Source organism: Camelus dromedarius, chromosome 5, assembly GCF_036321535.1.
Source record: "Camelus dromedarius isolate mCamDro1 chromosome 5, mCamDro1.pat, whole genome shotgun sequence".
NCBI lineage: Eukaryota > Metazoa > Chordata > Mammalia > Artiodactyla > Camelidae > Camelus > Camelus dromedarius.
The window spans coordinates 66,537,223-66,554,080 of NC_087440.1; the positions used below are offsets into that span (position 1 = coordinate 66,537,223).

Genomic DNA, 16,858 nt, shown 5'->3' on the forward strand with positions numbered 1-16,858 from the left:
AAATGAAAATACACCACGTTCATGGACTAGAAGTCTGAATACTTTCAAGATATAATTGTCTCTAAATTGAAATGGATAATTTTAATGTAATCCAAATCAAAAGCCCAACAGATATTTTTATAAAATTGCCAAGCAGGTTCTAAAATTTACATGGAAATTATATTCTGAGGTACTTTTCTGGGGAAATTTATGTTATTAAAGTTCTATTCTAGAATAGTCAAAACCTTTCTGAAAAAGAACAAGCAAAATTAGAAGACTCATACTTTACTTCAGGGTTTATTACAAAGCTACATTTATCAACATACTGCAGTATTTGTATAGAGAAAGACAGGCCAATGGAACCAAACAGAGATCAATACTAGACCCACATATAAATGTTCAACTGATTTTTGATAATGTAGAAATACATTATTGTACAGAATGGTGAAAAAATAATGCTTTCAATAAGTACTGGGACAACCATATGTCTATATGAAATAGAGATAAAAATGACCTTTAATGCTTAACCCAAAACATATGCAAAATAAATTAATTTGAAATAGATCACAGAAGTAAGCATAAAAGCTAATCTGTAACATTACTATTAAAAAATACAGAAGAAAATCTTCTTTACCTTGGGGTAGTTAAGATTTCTTAGGCATTCCACAAATAACAGCAACCATAAAAGAAAGAAAGAAAAAAAAAACCAGACAAACTGTTCTTCATAAAAGTTGAAGACTTCTACTCTTCAAAACACAAATCCTATCCCCACAAAAAAGAAAGGCAAGCCAAACCAGAAGAAAATACCTGCAACATATAGACATGAAAAAGAACTTGTGCCCAGAATATACTAAAAACTCTTACAATCTGATCTTAAGAAAACAAACAACCCAATAAAAATGGGAAAATGACTTATACAAATGCTTCAGAATATATATGAATGGCCAATAAACACAAAAGTATGCTCGTCATCACTAGTTATCAGGGGAATACAAATAAAAAGCACAGTACCACTCCACAACCCCTACAATGGCTAAAATAAAAAGGAATGACAGTATCAAAAGCTGGCAAGGATGTGTGATAATTAGAACTGTCATACATGGCTGGTAGAAGTGTAAAATGGTACACATCCTTTGGGAAACACTTTGGCAGTTTGGTTTAAAGCTGAATATACTCTTACCCATAAAACCCAGCAAACCCACTCCCAATTATTAGGTATTTAACCAAGACAAATTAAAACACGTTTATTCAAACAGCTGCATATGAATACTCACAGAATCTTTATTTTTAATAATCAAAACCTGGAAACAACCCTATTCAACCATTAAAAGGTGAATGGATAATCACACTGTGATATAGGTACACAATGAAATACTACTCAGTAATAAAAAAGAAAAGCATAGATGAGTGAAAGAAGCCTAAATACACCCTATATGATCCCATTTCTATGACATTCTGTATTAGGTAAAACTAATCTACAGTGATAGAAATCAGATTAGTGGTTGCCTAGAGCATGGGGTGAGGGGGCTGACTGCAGGAATACACAGAGAATTTTCTGAAGTGATGAAGCATGACTATACATGTGTGTATTAGTTGCCAAACTTCTTAGAACTTTACACTTAAAATGGATGCACTTTATTACATGTCAATCATACTGCAGTAAAACTAATTTTAAAATGAATCTGATAATTCTTAAGTGTAAAAGTACAAGCATTCTAAGCACCTATTACTGACTCTTGTTATTAGTCAATAATAAAGGACAGTCTAAAGTTACTTGAAGAACCAATTATTTGGTGATAATTGGGCCAAAAAAAAAATGTGACAACAGTACCCTACTTCTTACATAGTACCGTTTCTACACAAATACAGTAAAGTGATTTTTTAAGAATTCTAAGCATAGTCTCAAGATGTTGATGTGATTGAGAGTTGAAAGTTAAAAAAAATTGAAAAATGCTGACTAGAAAATGAATTTTAAATTCAAAATACTCACAACTTACCTCTCTAGCCAGCTTTGGACAATCCCTATTTTGCACTATACACTAACAGCAAAATTTAATAATTGCCCTCACCAAAAGAGATAAATACAGATGTCAAATGAGAATATGAAAAGATGCTCCACATCATATGTCACCAGGGAAATGCAAATAAAAGCAACAATCAGATACCACTACACACCTATCAGAATGGCCAAAATTCAGAACACTGCTAACATCAAATGCTGGTGAGGATGTGGAGTAACAGGAACGTTCATTCATTGTTGGTGGGAATGCAAAATGGTATAGTCACTTTGGAAGACAATTTGGCAGTTTCTTACAAAACTAAACAAACTCCTACCATGTGATCTAGCAAGTGCAATCCTTGGTACTTATCCAAAGAAGTCAAGAGCTTATGTCCACACAAAAACCTATGCATGGATATTTATAGCAGCTCTATTCATAATTACCCAAACTTGGAGGAACCAAGGCTCTTTCAACAGATCAATCGATAAATAAGGTGTAGTATCCTCAGATAATGGAAAATTATTTAGCACTAGAAGAAATGGACTATCAAGCCATTAAAAGACATGGAGCAGCATTAAATGTATATTATTAAGGGGAAGAAGCCAATCTAGAAAGCCTACACACTGTACGATTTCAACCATATGACACTCCAGAAAACGTAAAACTATGCAGACAGTAAGAAGATCAGTGGTTACTAGGGTTGGCAGGGGAGAGAGGAATGTACAGGTGGAACACAAAGGATTTAGGGTAGTGAAAATACTGTTTAGAACAGGTAGATACTACATATGAGCAGAGAAAGGGGGGCACAGGCCAAATGGCAGGACTTCCGGTACTTACAATGTGTTAAATTGGGTTCATCAATTGTAACAAATGTACCACTCTGGTGGGGGAAGTCAATAATGGGGGAAGCTATGCATATGTGGGGATGGGCATACGGAAATCTCTGTACCTTCCTCTCAATTCTGCTGTGAAACTAAAACTGCTCTAAGTCAGTAAGGTGTTAATTAAAAAAAATAGTAATAATTTTCTTCTCCCTGCTTTTCACTCTCCCACACACATAGCAGTTTCATGTCTCCATGACTTTGGATGTCTGCTTCCTTTTGTCTGGAAACACCTTTCGCTGAAATTACTCATTTAATTATCTCTTTACTCGAGTGCGATAATTAGTTCCAATTATGAATAAAGCAGTTATAAACAAACACATGCAGGGAACCGACTTTTGTTCATTTTTATATCTCCTGTGCCCACACGGCACCTAGGACACGTACAGAACTCAGTGTCAAGTGACTGTGAATGTCATTGGAAATAACATCTAAGCCAGGAGTTCTCAACATTTCTAATTCTGGGGAAATGCAGCGAGATTAAAAATATCTCTGCGAACTTCTAGCAGGCTTTTTCATAACCTGAAAAAGAAGGTGCAAAAGGAAAGGAGGGAAATGTAGAAGGGGAAGGCCAATGTCCCTAAAATGCCTATGACACAGGTCACCTTGCCGTCCTTGGATGACTCAACTCTTGCTCCACTGAAGTCTCCCACACGGCAGCAGTAATGAGAGGCACTGTTAAATCAATTAAATGGGTTGTCTTCGGTAAAGTGCTTAGAACAGTGCCTGGCACAGAATCAATACTATAAAAGTATTTGTAAAACAAAACAAGCAAACAAGCAAAACAAAACTAATTCTCACAACTCTGAGCAGCTTCTATTAATACTCTCATCTTATAGCTAAGGAAACTGAGGCATATAGAAGTGAGGTAACTTGCCCAAGGGCACACAGCTAGGAACTTGGGCATTCTTGCACTATGCTCTGCTGCTCACTGCAATCACATTAAAATTCAGTTCTCTTTTGTATCCACAGTGCCCAGCAGAGAAATTCAGCCTACAGTTACTGCTCAATAAATATGTGGATTGAAAGAAAGGATAAATGAATGATTCAAATAGGTGACACAAGAGGTTAAATGACTAGCCATCTTTTCACTCCAAACTATTATATTCAATGGAGAAACTCTCTGGCTCAAAGACAAAATATGACACCTGCTATTTGTTGCTTCTCCCAAGAGACAATAACAAGTATCCATGACAAATAAAGAGAGAAAGAGGGAAAATCTTTAACTTCAAAGGAAAGATGGTACAGCAACAGAAAAATTGTATTATGCCCATGCTCAATCCCTGTCCATCCTGGAGGCAACAAGGAATATGGCCTACCAAAGATGCTTCAGGCAGTACCTGCCAGGACATACATCAGGGCTGTTTAATTATTGCTTCTAAACTTTTCTTTCAAATATCTAGGTAGGCATTCTTATTCTCTCATTCCAAGATAAGCCCTTGTCCAAGCACTGAATGCACAGTGCCTGGTCTCTACTAGATCATGTCTCCATTTGCTTTCAAATGTCTCAATCTCTTCATTTTTGCCTGGTATTGCAATTTGTACCCTGTCTGTTGCCCTCTTTTACTCTGCTGCTGCTTGCTCCACATATGGTAAACTGTACACTGCAACAGGCACAAAAATACCATAGCTTTGTACAAGGGGAGAATGGCATTATCTAATTTGTTTCTGAAACCCTTCCTAAAGGCACTTAATACTTTCTTGGGTCTTTTGTCTGAAATGGTCCACTGTGTTTTCTGACTCTTCAGGGAACACATCTTATGAAGGTCCATAGCTCTTTGGATGTTCTACCTCCTGAGGATACTTAGCACATGCCTATCATAATTATCCTCCTATTGAATTGCAACATTCTTAAAAATAGGGATCATTTCTTATTCTTTATTCCAGTATCCATGATTCCTCATTACAGTATAGGCACAGTAAACACTAAATGAATATTTTTAAAAACAGTGCCCGTTATTTCTGAGTCTCCGGACACCAACAGTTTGTTCTGATGCAAGCAACCAAGCAGAGATATTTTTTCTCAATAGATAATTTTGCATTTACTCAAAAACAGTCATTGGCTACTTTGCTGCCTAGTCACATGGCTTTACAAAATGTTTCTATAGTTAAGCATCTATCAGATTGCCTTTCTCCTTCTCCAAAGTAATTCCTAGGTATCTTGCTTTGAAGTTGTTCTTAAGGAATATCTTGAAAAACAAATCTTAATAAGCTGATATTTAAAGCAATCTTCAGAGATATATTCTTGGTATCATACGTTCTTCTCACTCTATGTGGTTTTCCACCTATTCCAACTCCTTGTTTCTGGAGTCTCAGTCAGTTTCCTACCCATTATAACACATTATGACCAAACTTATTTTTCTCTCTTAAATTGTATTTAGTGGAGAGCTTTATTTATGGCTTGACTTTTTGAAGGCTGAAATAGACCATGTTACTGTTTTTCTTTACGTAACAACATTCTATTATATTTTTCTGATGTTCATCAATGTGCCTAGTCAGTTCATGAACATTTACTGACTACTTTGGGTCATGCACCAGGCAAAGCATTAGGAAAACAAGAGATGTAAAATATATCCTTTGAATCAGAAGACTTCAGTCTGAAGAAGAAGGAGGAGGAGACACAAGTAAGGAAGCAAATATAGAAATAAACACTTTTTTTTTCCCCCTTCCTTATGCTCTTTAGGACTCTGATCTTTCTATGATGGTTCAGGGCCTGGGTTTTTAAGTCACAAAGACCTGAATCCAGTTCTTAACTCTGCCTCTTAAGGAGTTGTGTGATTTAAGAGGCGAGATTTTCTCATTTGTAAAATGGGACAATAACCATTTCATTTATTCCTTGTTGGGAATAGATGAGACAAAGTGCTAAGTCTGGCAATACACGGCAGACACTCAATAAACGGTGTTTGAAATTTGTAATAAGGGGACATGGGGCATCTAGCCTGGGTAAGGAAGGTTTCCTGGAGGAGATAACTCTTGAATTGAGTCGTAACCAATGAAAAGGAATTATGGAACCTTAGAGAAAGGTTAAGTTTTCCACACTAGCATTGAGAACTTTTCAAAAACCAGTCTCTACCTACCTTAGCAACCTCCTCTCCCTTAACTCTCCTAAATGAACCCTCCCTTCTATCCAGGCTGGTTTACTCACTGAGCTCAGAATATGCTTACTCATTTTCTTTTCTCTATTACTGCTTAGGCCATCCCTGTTCCTGACACTAGCCTAAACCTAGTTTACAAGACCACCAGGAGTCCACCTTCTTGCAACTGATCACTCTGGCCCCCACGAATGGCTCCATTCTTTGACCTTTTCCAGCACAGGATTAGATTAACACATTCCCCTCCACACTTCCTTTGCTCTCCTGTTACGTATATGCTCATCATAGTCCTTAACCATCTCTGCCTTTGCACTGAGGTTTAACTTCTTACATGTGAATGCCATGTCTCCATTGAAATCTAAATTCCAGGAGGGCTAGACTTCATGTAATCAACAGAAAACAGGGCAAGGATATATCACTTTATTCTCAGATCTATGGGATTCATGAAAGATCAGAAAACTGTTAGCAATAGTCTCTGAGTTAAATACAAAGCATATGGCAGGCCTCTAGAGGCTTAAATGCTTGGACTTAATGAGATTTCTTGTTTTTGGGTTCCACCCTCAGCTCTATCAATAATAGCAAACTATCAAAACTTCCCACGGCGGATTATGTTAGTCCTTTAAGATGCCTCAAATCCTTCTGGACATTAGGCATGACAGAAGAAAATAAAGGTCAGGAGAGAAATAAAGGTCAGACAGCCAACTCCTGAGGGACAGCTACTATACTATACTGGGAGGCAGTATGTACACTGGGAGGTAGTATGGAATACTAAAATCAACAGATCTGGGTTAAATTCCTGGCCTTTGAAACTTACTGGCTTTAGAACTTGGGCAAATCCTTAACCTCTGTGAGAGATAATTTCCTCATCTAATAATTGGATTCATCACCACTCACGGTTGCTATGAAGAAAAAACAAAAACAAACAAACAAACAAAAATAGATATAAAGTAGCTAGCACATTGCCAGAAAGGGCACACTTCCTTAATTATTCATTATTAAAACACCGTACCAACCCATTAGCCTCTGCAATTCCTTTAAAGAAAGTAGAAAAATAGAGATTCTGTTCCCTCTTTAAAAATGGTTTGTCGGGAGCAACTTGCTGAAAATCCACTGAAGCCTCAGTCCTGAACAAAGAATCCTAATATCCAATGTGCAGTAGGGTTGTTTTTATGGCCAATCTCTACCTGTCACAGTGAAAAAAAAAAAGCTAGATTAGAATCCCGTCATACTTCTTAGAGGAACTGAGTCTTTCCAATGTTAAGAGCTCTCAATTTGATAAAGGAAAAAGTGGGAGACTTAGAGACTCTAATCAAGCTGGACTCCCACAGAAGGAAAAGAGACAGTGTTCCACAAAGGATAAAAAGTGAACTCTTCAAAACTTTGAATGCATTTGAGATTGTGGTTGGTTCTTCAGACCGCCTACTGTTAGGTCAAAATGGCAGGAATCATAAATCACATGGAATGGGCCAAAGAATCATGAACTCTAAGAAGTGAAGGAAACTTCCACTGCCATCCAGCCTAAGCCTCTCCTTACACAGCTGAGGAAGCTGGCATAGGATAGATGTCAAGCTACATACCAAGCTTCTTTCTGCCTCACCAGATACTCACTTCATTGTCATAATTTTCCCAAGACTTTATTATTTCCCTCACAGTAAGCAAGATCAGACAGAATAGGTTCATTTGCCTTGCAAAATGGGTCCAAACACTGGAAATATGCAAGACCCTTGCCTCTGACAGAACACGGGCACAAAAAAAGCAAGAGCATATACATTTTTGCAGTTACCTGATGAAACAAACTATCAGGTCCTTGCATAGGAAGCTGTACAGAGACAAAGTGACAATGCTGCCTACAAACAGAAACGCTATACTTGTAACTAGAGGCTTTTCATATTTCTTCCAGTGAAAGAAAGATCACTATGGGTCTACCAAAATTATTAGAAGCTTCTAGTAGTGACTCGTAGTAACTGATTTAACTGTATATCTTCATGATACTTCAGTGAGGAAAACCTGAGTTAGACTGTGGGACTTAGGAATACCATGTAGCAGGTAACTAGCTTTGGGAGGTGACAGACAGAAACTTGGAATCTTTTCCTGTTAACTGAAGCAACCAAGCTTTAAATAACCGTTTTTATCCAAGTTTGTGGCTCTTCTTGCCTAAACCTTTAAGTTTATCAACTTATATGAGTAAGACATGGTACTTTTAAGAAAAAATTAAAGAAGTCATCAGGTGAATAAATACGTTTGTTTTTAACAAATGCACACCCAATACAGAAATGAAACCACTCTGGGGTGAAACATACTAGCTAGATATAATTCTTCTTCTTAATCAGCCCCTGAAAGTCTGTCCTAATTCCAATAATGCAGAAAAAGGGTAGCAGTAGGAAATTAAGATCTGCCAGATCAACAGGATCAGAATTTTTAGTGAATGACGAGGTGAACATTAAGCAGCATTGTTACGTAAATACTAAAAAAGGTGAAGTGATATTCTACTAAGCTTTAAAACTATTTAGGGACTGGAATAAGCAAGATAATATCAGAGTTCTGCTCTGCTCTAGGAGATCCTGGAAATACTATGGTTACTGCAGCAAAAGGACTATGAGTATGTTAAATTCTTAAGCAAAAGACTAGAATCAAACCTCAAATCAAATGGCAAGAGAGCTAATGTAACAACTAGGGATCTTCAGGCTGTAGAAGGAAGAGACAAAGCAGGAGAATAACTAGATGTCTTTAAATACCTGCAGGCCAATCAGGTAACGAACTACTACTGCTTCAACTGGCCCTAGGAGAAGAACAAGTACCAATGATGAAAAGTACAGAGAAACAGATTTTGAGTTAACAGTAAGTTTCCATGTTAGCCTCAAAAGTCAAGAACCATTAAGAGTGAGAGAAGGAGAAGTTTACATAAAATCAGGAATAAAAGGAGACTTGGGCATACTGATATGAGCCTTTGACAAAAGTTTAAGAGCTCGTATGGAGCATGACATTAAACCGTGCAGATTAGCAACGAATTATATCCTCATAAGTAAAGTCGATTTTATATTTTTTAGAACAAGAAAGAAGACAAGGCACAGATGATTCTGAAAGCCATATTTTATGAAGAATAATCCATCAGTGGTGGGCAAGCTATTGCAAAGTTCCAGATGAGAAAAGATGATGGACTGACTGGTCTAGGTCGTGGTGATGGAAACAGACAGGAGAGAAAGGTTTACCGAAAAACTTCAGATAGAGCTCATGGTACATGATGACTTGTTGGGGACTCTTGGAATAACAGCAGGATTTACTATGTTAACCTAGCCACTTATCTATTAACCATAAAAATAACAGTAGTGAACATACAGTGCTTACTTACCACACAAGATTCTAAATGTTTTATATAGATTAAATGATTTCATTCTCATCACCCTATAAAGTGTATGCTATTATCATTGACATGTTACAGATGAGAAACTAAGGTTTACATCATTAAAGTTACCCAGTAAATATCAAAGAGTCAGTAAGAGGTTGGATACCAGATTTGGAACTACATAATCCCAAAGTTAAAGCTTTAATACACACACTAGCCGGCTGTAAAGGAAAGGCAATAAAATCCAAGGCAGGCAGCATGTAGCAATGTTAAGAGGCTAGTGGAGTAAAGAGAGTCAGGGGACAAGAGGGCTGTAGGGGTAAGTGAGGATTTGGCAGTATCAAAATCACAGGAGGCGCTTGTTGAAAGACAAAAAGCAAGAAAGGAGGGAGGGAAGGGGAAAAAAAAAAAAACCCAAACAAAGAAACACCTGCATTGAATCCAAATTCAGAGAGATGAGTCCTAGGAATTAACTTTTTTCTTTAAAGAAAAGCAAAAACCTTGGATAATTTTGAGGCAAAACCAGGTCTGGGAACTGCTGTCGTAGATCTCTAAGGTCTCTTTTTGCTTTAATATTCCAACTGACCCTCTAAATGAATTTCTCAGGAATGAAAAAAGGGAGGGAGGAATACCAGCAACAAGAAAACGCCGATGCATTTACAGTCCACACTGTCTATGCTCCCACTTTTACTAAACAGTCACTATAGAAACAGTGATACAGTAGGCAATGTTAGGAGGGGTGTGGTGTTTACGGCTGCGGGCAAAGACGCAGGCTTTCCCCCAGGATTTTCTAGTACCATTAGCAGAAAGAAACTCCTCCTGACTATAAATTCATGTGGTACTTCGACTGAAAAATGAGGTGGACGCTTCAGATCCGTCTCAGGCTAACGCTGGATGCCAATATATTCTTCTACGTGCTCACGAACGTTACAGGAAACCTCTAGGTTGGAGCCTGCCTTTTCCGAGGCCAAAAGAACGGGGCCCTGCAGAAGAAGTGTCCGCTCTGCAATTACAGCCTCGGGAACCCCACTGCCAGAGATGACGACTCCACATACCTGAGGGTCCTCTAGTAAGATTGATCTCTTCCTCCGTAACCAAGTAATCCACTCTCCTATTCATATTTTACTGCCCGTCTGGCTTGCCGACCTGGGTCAGTTAGGGCTCCTGAAGGTGAAGGAGAGGATCAGCCCCGGCCCAGCGGCCAAAGCGCCACACTTCGGGTTTCTGCAGCCCCAGCACCGGAAGAGGAAGCCGCGAGAGCGGGGAGCGCCAGGAATGCTGGGAGTCGTGGTTCTGGCGGCCGCTGCGTGGCGGCGTCTCCCCCGGTCCTCAAAGCAAACAGAGGTGAGTAGGGAGCGCGTTTCCATGACGCTTTACTGAGGGGGATGGCGTGGGGAACTGGGAGGGATGGTAAAGGTAAGAGAGAGAGACGTAAATAAATTGATATTGTCAAGGAAAAATTAAAACTGGGATCTCTCTGGCCACCTCAGAAAATCTCCATCAATGTTAAAAAAAAAAAAACAAAACAAACAAAAAAACGAGTTCTAGTATTCGGTAAGCATTGAACCAGACTGGGATGGGCGTCACAGGCAGTCTGCTAATGCAAAGACAGAAATCTCACCCTTACATGCAGACGAGCAAATACAATCCATTACACGCACGTTCTCATGTAAGAGGGCTTAACAACACCGTTTGCTGTACATTCTTTGGTAGGTCACTCTTGGGGTGCTCATTTGTGTTAGTTAATTGCCATTATCCAAGGGAAAAATAAACCTCTATTTCTGTGACAAGCGGGTACTTACAGCTTGGAGCAAGGAGACTAGGCTAATTCCTGTGGTGAGGAGAGATGGAGCACTATCTTCTTTAATATTTAGATTTCAAAGACTTGGCTCTCAGGAGCTTAAGAAAACCTTTTCCGACCTGTACCTGACAAGAGGCTTGTTTTGCTTTTTAAAAGATTTGTATACATACAAAAGGAACTGAAAAAAGATTTATAATTACAAGATTATGCGAGAAAATCCGCTAAGAAAGGAGAGAGGTAACGGAAAGTTCAATCTTTTTTTTTTCCCTTTTTTTAAAAGTCCCTACAGTAAGACTAGTAACACAGTAGCTTCTGATTTGATTACTTATTTATGAATTTGAATGCTTTAATTAGAACTGCACTTTTCAATCTTCTGCCAATTCCTGTGGTCTAACTCCAGGTTGTTTCTCAAACCAGAAGCTACTGTGTTTACCAGACAAAGCACGAAAGAGGCAGATTCAGCAGGAAGACCTCTTATTTGCTACTCCTGAGAGAAGTTAATAAGGAATATTGGAAAGAGCACAGATGATGTCAGAAGACCTGATCTCAAGTTTCATCTCCAACTTCTTCCAGTTGTCTGGCTTTGATCAGGTAATCTAACATCTCCCAACTGTGTTTCCCCATCTTGAAAAGGGCATGATAATAGATCTTTAAATTGTTGTTGAGAAGATTAAATGAGATTCAAATTTTAAAAATTATTTCTCAACTTCAAACTCAGGTTCATGCCACCCTCAACTTCTAAGCCTCCTCAACATATGTTGGTTGTGTGAGCGAATAAAATGATCATAATGCAAAATAAAGTATGATCGGTGAAAAAAAAAAGTAACGTGACATTGGAATGCCAAGAGAGAAGAGATCAAATAGAAATGGGAAAAGAAAATCAAGAAAGTCATCAATGAAGACATTTTGAAGAAAAAAAGAAACTAGTTTCTTGTAGACTACTGAGGGAGAAATCACCACTGTGTACCTGGAAAGATTACCCTTTCACCTGAGCACTCAGCTTCAAAAGAAACACAAAGGGCAGGAAAAGAAAAAGGGCCATCAAAGAAGTTTAGGCAGTGCTGGTAATAAGTATCTAGTAAGGCAGAAAACAGAGGAAATAGGAGTTTCCACACAGAGACAACAATTGAGAATAATTATGGAATCAAGGTAGTGATGGGGAGCACTTGGGGAAAAGAATATGAAGCATAGTCTAAGAATGGAAAAGCAGAATATGTTGGTAGGTGATGAGACAAAATATAGGTTAGAAACAGACCATGAAAGAACAGTAGTGCAGAGACAGGTGCTTAATTCTGTAAGCAACAGGCTAGGAAAATTTATTTCTCTCACATTAAAGTCTGGAAATAGATGGCACAGGACTGCTATTGAGGCTTCTCAGTCTCCATGGCCCTGTTTCCTTCCAGCTTTCTGTTCTTGTCCAGCCCCCAGTAGGCCTGGAGTATATGGCCTTTTCTTCATGGTCCAAGATGGTTAATATGGGTTTTGGAACTTCAACCATCTATATTCACATTCCAAGAAAGGAGGGAAGAAAAGGCAAAGAAAGTTTCACCCCATACCTTTATGCAGACCTCTTGGAAGTTTCCTACACTTCTTATCTCTCATTGGCTAGAAACCTGGTGACAGAATTATACTTACATATAAGGGAGTATATGCTGTATTTTAGTGGGATGGAATTATGCCAACTGAAAAATCAGGGGTATTATTTTAAGAGCTGAGAATGGGTATTGGGAGGCCATTGGTAGTCTGTGACACAAGAAGTGACACTTTTTGTCTAGCCTATTTAATGCCTTATGACCTTGAAGTACGTAAAAATTATGAGACTCGGTGGCCTCAACGTACTCTTTACAAGATCAGTGGAAACTTTGCCTCACACCTTTAGGTACTCTACTCATACCTTGCACTACTTTTGCATATTTCATGTCATACCTTCACTTTGTTTTTCCAGTTTCCTGTCTGCTCCTGCCCTGCTCCTACTTCAGTATTTTATTGTATCAGCCTCTCCTATGACCAGCTTATGGATGAGTTTTCATTTAGGACTTAGCCACTTGTCCTTTGATATGGAATCTGTTCCAACTTACTGCCCTGTCACTGACTTCTTTGGTTTCAAACTCTTGCATATTTTATTTTTCTATGCTTCTTTAGGTGTTCAAGCCCCTTTCTGATTGACAGATTCTTTTACTTTGTTGTGTAATTGCATTTAATCAGATTGTATTAGTTTCTTAGGGCTGCCATAACAAATACAAATACCACAGATTATGTGACTTAAACAACAGAAATATATTTTTTCACAGTTCTGGAGGCTAGAAGTCCAAGATCAAGGTGTTGGTGCCTTCCTAGGCCTCTCTCCATGGCTTGTAGATGTCCATCTTTTCTCTCTGTCTTCACACCATCTTTCCTCTATAGGGGCACATGTCTGTATACAAATTTCCTCTTCTTGTAAGGACACTGGTCATCCTGGTTTAGGGATCATCCTAAAGACCTCATTTTAACTAAATTACCTTTTTTTAAGACCTTATCTCTAAAGATGGTTACATTCTGACGTTCTAGGGATTCCAGCTTCAACATATGAATTTTGTGGGGACACAGTTCATCTCCTGATACAGATTACAGTGAAGTCTTCCAGATTTTGGAGCTGTTCTGTATCTTTAAGTTGGCATAGTATATCTCTCCTCTGACTCTTTACATATTGGTTTTACAGTTTAACCCTCATAGGAGTATTATTTCTCTACTGACCAAGTTCTTGGGAAAAATTGCCCTGCAGTCCTCCACTATTGATAATAGCAAGTATCAGCAAAGCATCTTCTAGCAGCCTTTCTGGTTGGTACCCTCCATTCTTCTATGTATATACTCTGTCCACAAGAAATCTAATTTAGTCCCCTGGCTGTAATTGCCACTAATATGCCAAACCTCACCTCTTCAGTGAGCACCAGTCTTGTGCAACCCACTGTCTACCTGTCATCTCAAAATCTAGATGCGTAATAGGTATCTCAGATTATCATGATGAAAATAGAATTCCTAATCCCCATACCCGCAAACCTATACCCCCTTTAGTCTTTCCCCTTCCTGGGTAACTGGATTTGTCCAATTCAAATAAAAATCTTCAGAATCATTCTTTTATTTCCCCCAGCTTCTGGTATTTATTTATTTTTAATATTTTAATTGAAATGCAAGTGATTTACAATATTATATTCATTTCAGGTGTACAACATAGTGATTCGATGTTTTTATATATATTACAAAATGATCACAATAAGGATAACTACCATCTGTCAGCAAACAAAGTTATGACAATATTATTGACTATATTCCCTATGCTGTATGTCCCCATAACTTATTTTTTATAACAAAAGTTTGTACCTCTTAATCTCCCTCACCTATTCTAATCATCCCCTAGGCTACTCCTGTCTGCAATCACCAGTTTGTTCTCTGAATCCGTAAGTCTGTTTGTGTTTTGTTATTTTGTTCATTTGTTTTGTTTTTTAGATTCCATACATAAGTGAAATCATATGGTATTTGTTGTTCTGTTTCTGACTTATTTCACATAGCATAATATACTCTAGGTTCATCTATGCTGTCAAAGATGGCAGGATTTCATTCTTTCCTTTGGTTAAATGGGAGACAGACAGACAGACAGACACACACACACACACACACACCTACCTCACATAACTTTATCCTTTCATATATTGATGGACACTTAGGTTGTCTCCATATCTTGGCTATTGTAAATACTGCTGCAATGAACATAGGGGTGCATATATCTTTTTGAATTAGTGTTTCTATTTTCTTTGGAAAGATACCCAGAGATGGAATTCCTGGGTTGTATGGTATTAATTTTTTGAGAAACTTCTGTGTTGTTTTCCATAGTGACTGTAGCAATTTATCTTCCCACTGACAGTGCCTAAGGCTTCCCTTTTCTCCACGTCCTCACCAACACTTGTGATTCTTTGTCTTTTTGATGCTAGCCATTTGAATAGATGTGAGGTCATATCTCATTGTGGTTTTGATTTGCATTTCCCTGATGATTAGTGAGCTTTTAATGTGTCTGTTGGCCATCTGTTTGTCTTATTTGGAAAAATGTCTCTTCAAGTTTTCTGCCCATTTTTAATCAGTTGTTTGTTTTATTTTTTGATGTTGTGTTGTATGAGTCCTTTTATATTTTGTATATTTACCCTACATCAGAAAAGAAGAGTCTTCATTATAGGGAAGGGTGTTAGGATTCATAAAGGTGTTATATGTATGACTCAAGAAATATGACTTGGCCATACATATCAACCTGATAACACAGATCAAAAGCCTTAAAATACACAGCTCATTCCAATTCTAGGAATTTATCCTAAGAAAAAAACTCATTAGTGTGCATAGAATTGTCAGTAGTAGTTAGGGCTTGGCTTCTAGAAGTCAAACAAATTTAAGTTTGACTTCTCTGCTTTTTGTAAAAATGGATAATAACAATTGTTCTCTTCTTTTATTGAGTTCTGATGAGCACAATCTCTCATGAAATTTATAGAGAAAACCTTGAAAAAATAAGTGAATAAGCTACAGATGTTTGCATAAGAAATCTGTATACTGAGTGAAGGATGCCAGACACAAAATGATAAATTCTGTGGCATTCTATTTATGTGAAATTCTAGAATGGCAAAACTAACCTATAGTGACTGAAAGCAGATCAGTGCTTTCTGCATGGGTGGATGGGGGCATTAACTATAAAGGGGCACTGCAGGCCTCTTGCGGTGAAAAAAATAATTGTATATCTTGACTGTGATGATGATTGGATATGTTATCCAGATTCGTTGAAGTGTGTATTGTAAATGAGTGAATTTTGTTTTATCTTTGTTTTGCCTCAGTAAAACCAAGGGAAAATAAGATATAAGTAGATAATTATATAAATAAATGCTGAAAATGTGTTACTTGAAAATCTGTACTACAAGATGTGATAAAGGAATTTCTATAGTAGGAAATGAAATTATACTAGGAAGGAATACTGTATCACAAGGGTAAATATATAGGACTAACTACTATTCTGTGTTTAATTATTCTTTGAAAACATCTAATTATTCCAAGAAATACTAATAACATATTATAGGGTTGAAGTATTGAAGAAGTAAAATATATAGCCACAACCCCACAAATGATGTGAATGGTTAAAAGAGAGCATATTGATGTAATTTTAGGACATTTGGCATGGAGTGATTCAGTACTAATGCTGTGAAAAGATAGAATTCATAAAGGTGAAGAAATATCATTTGGAACTCTTAAATTATTAAAAGTGTTTGACAAATTTCAGCACCATTCATGGTTTAAAAAGGACTTGGCAAACTAAGAATAAAAGAGAGCTTCCTCAGTTTGATGAAGGGCATCCACAAAAAATAAGCAAACATTCAGCTGTCTTCATACTAAGTGGTAATGTATTAAATGTTTCCCCTCTAAGACTGAGAACAGTGAGGGATGTTATCTCTGAACATCTATTGAACATTTCACTGGGATAATTGCTAGTATAAAGCAGCAAGAAAAATAAATAAAAGTAATGTAAAGTTTGGAAAGAAGATGTAAAATTGTTGTTCACTGAGAACATGATTGTTTATTTAGGAAATCCTAAGACATTTACTCAGACTTACTATGAATCCACAGTAATCAAGATAATGTATAGTGTTATAAGAATGGTTAGATAGGTCAACTGAAAGAAATAGTGTTCAGCAATAAACCAATACACACAAAAAAAATCAATTGATTTTTGAAAAGGCAGGCAGATTAATGCCCCC

The 16,858-nt window shown here is 37.5% G+C and overlaps 1 protein-coding gene across 1 annotated transcript in view; it reads right to left on the minus strand.

Annotated features, from left to right (window-relative positions):
* Positions 1–10,537, minus strand: part of SYNJ2BP (synaptojanin 2 binding protein) — a 33,093-nt gene extending 22,556 nt beyond the window's left edge. The window contains exon 1 of the mRNA XM_010976582.3: positions 10,351–10,537. Within this exon, the coding sequence (XP_010974884.1) occupies positions 10,351–10,414 (64 nt within the window). The 5' untranslated portion in view covers positions 10,415–10,537. The remainder of the gene's footprint in view (positions 1–10,350) is intronic.
* Positions 10,538–16,858: the final 6,321 nt, after the last annotated feature.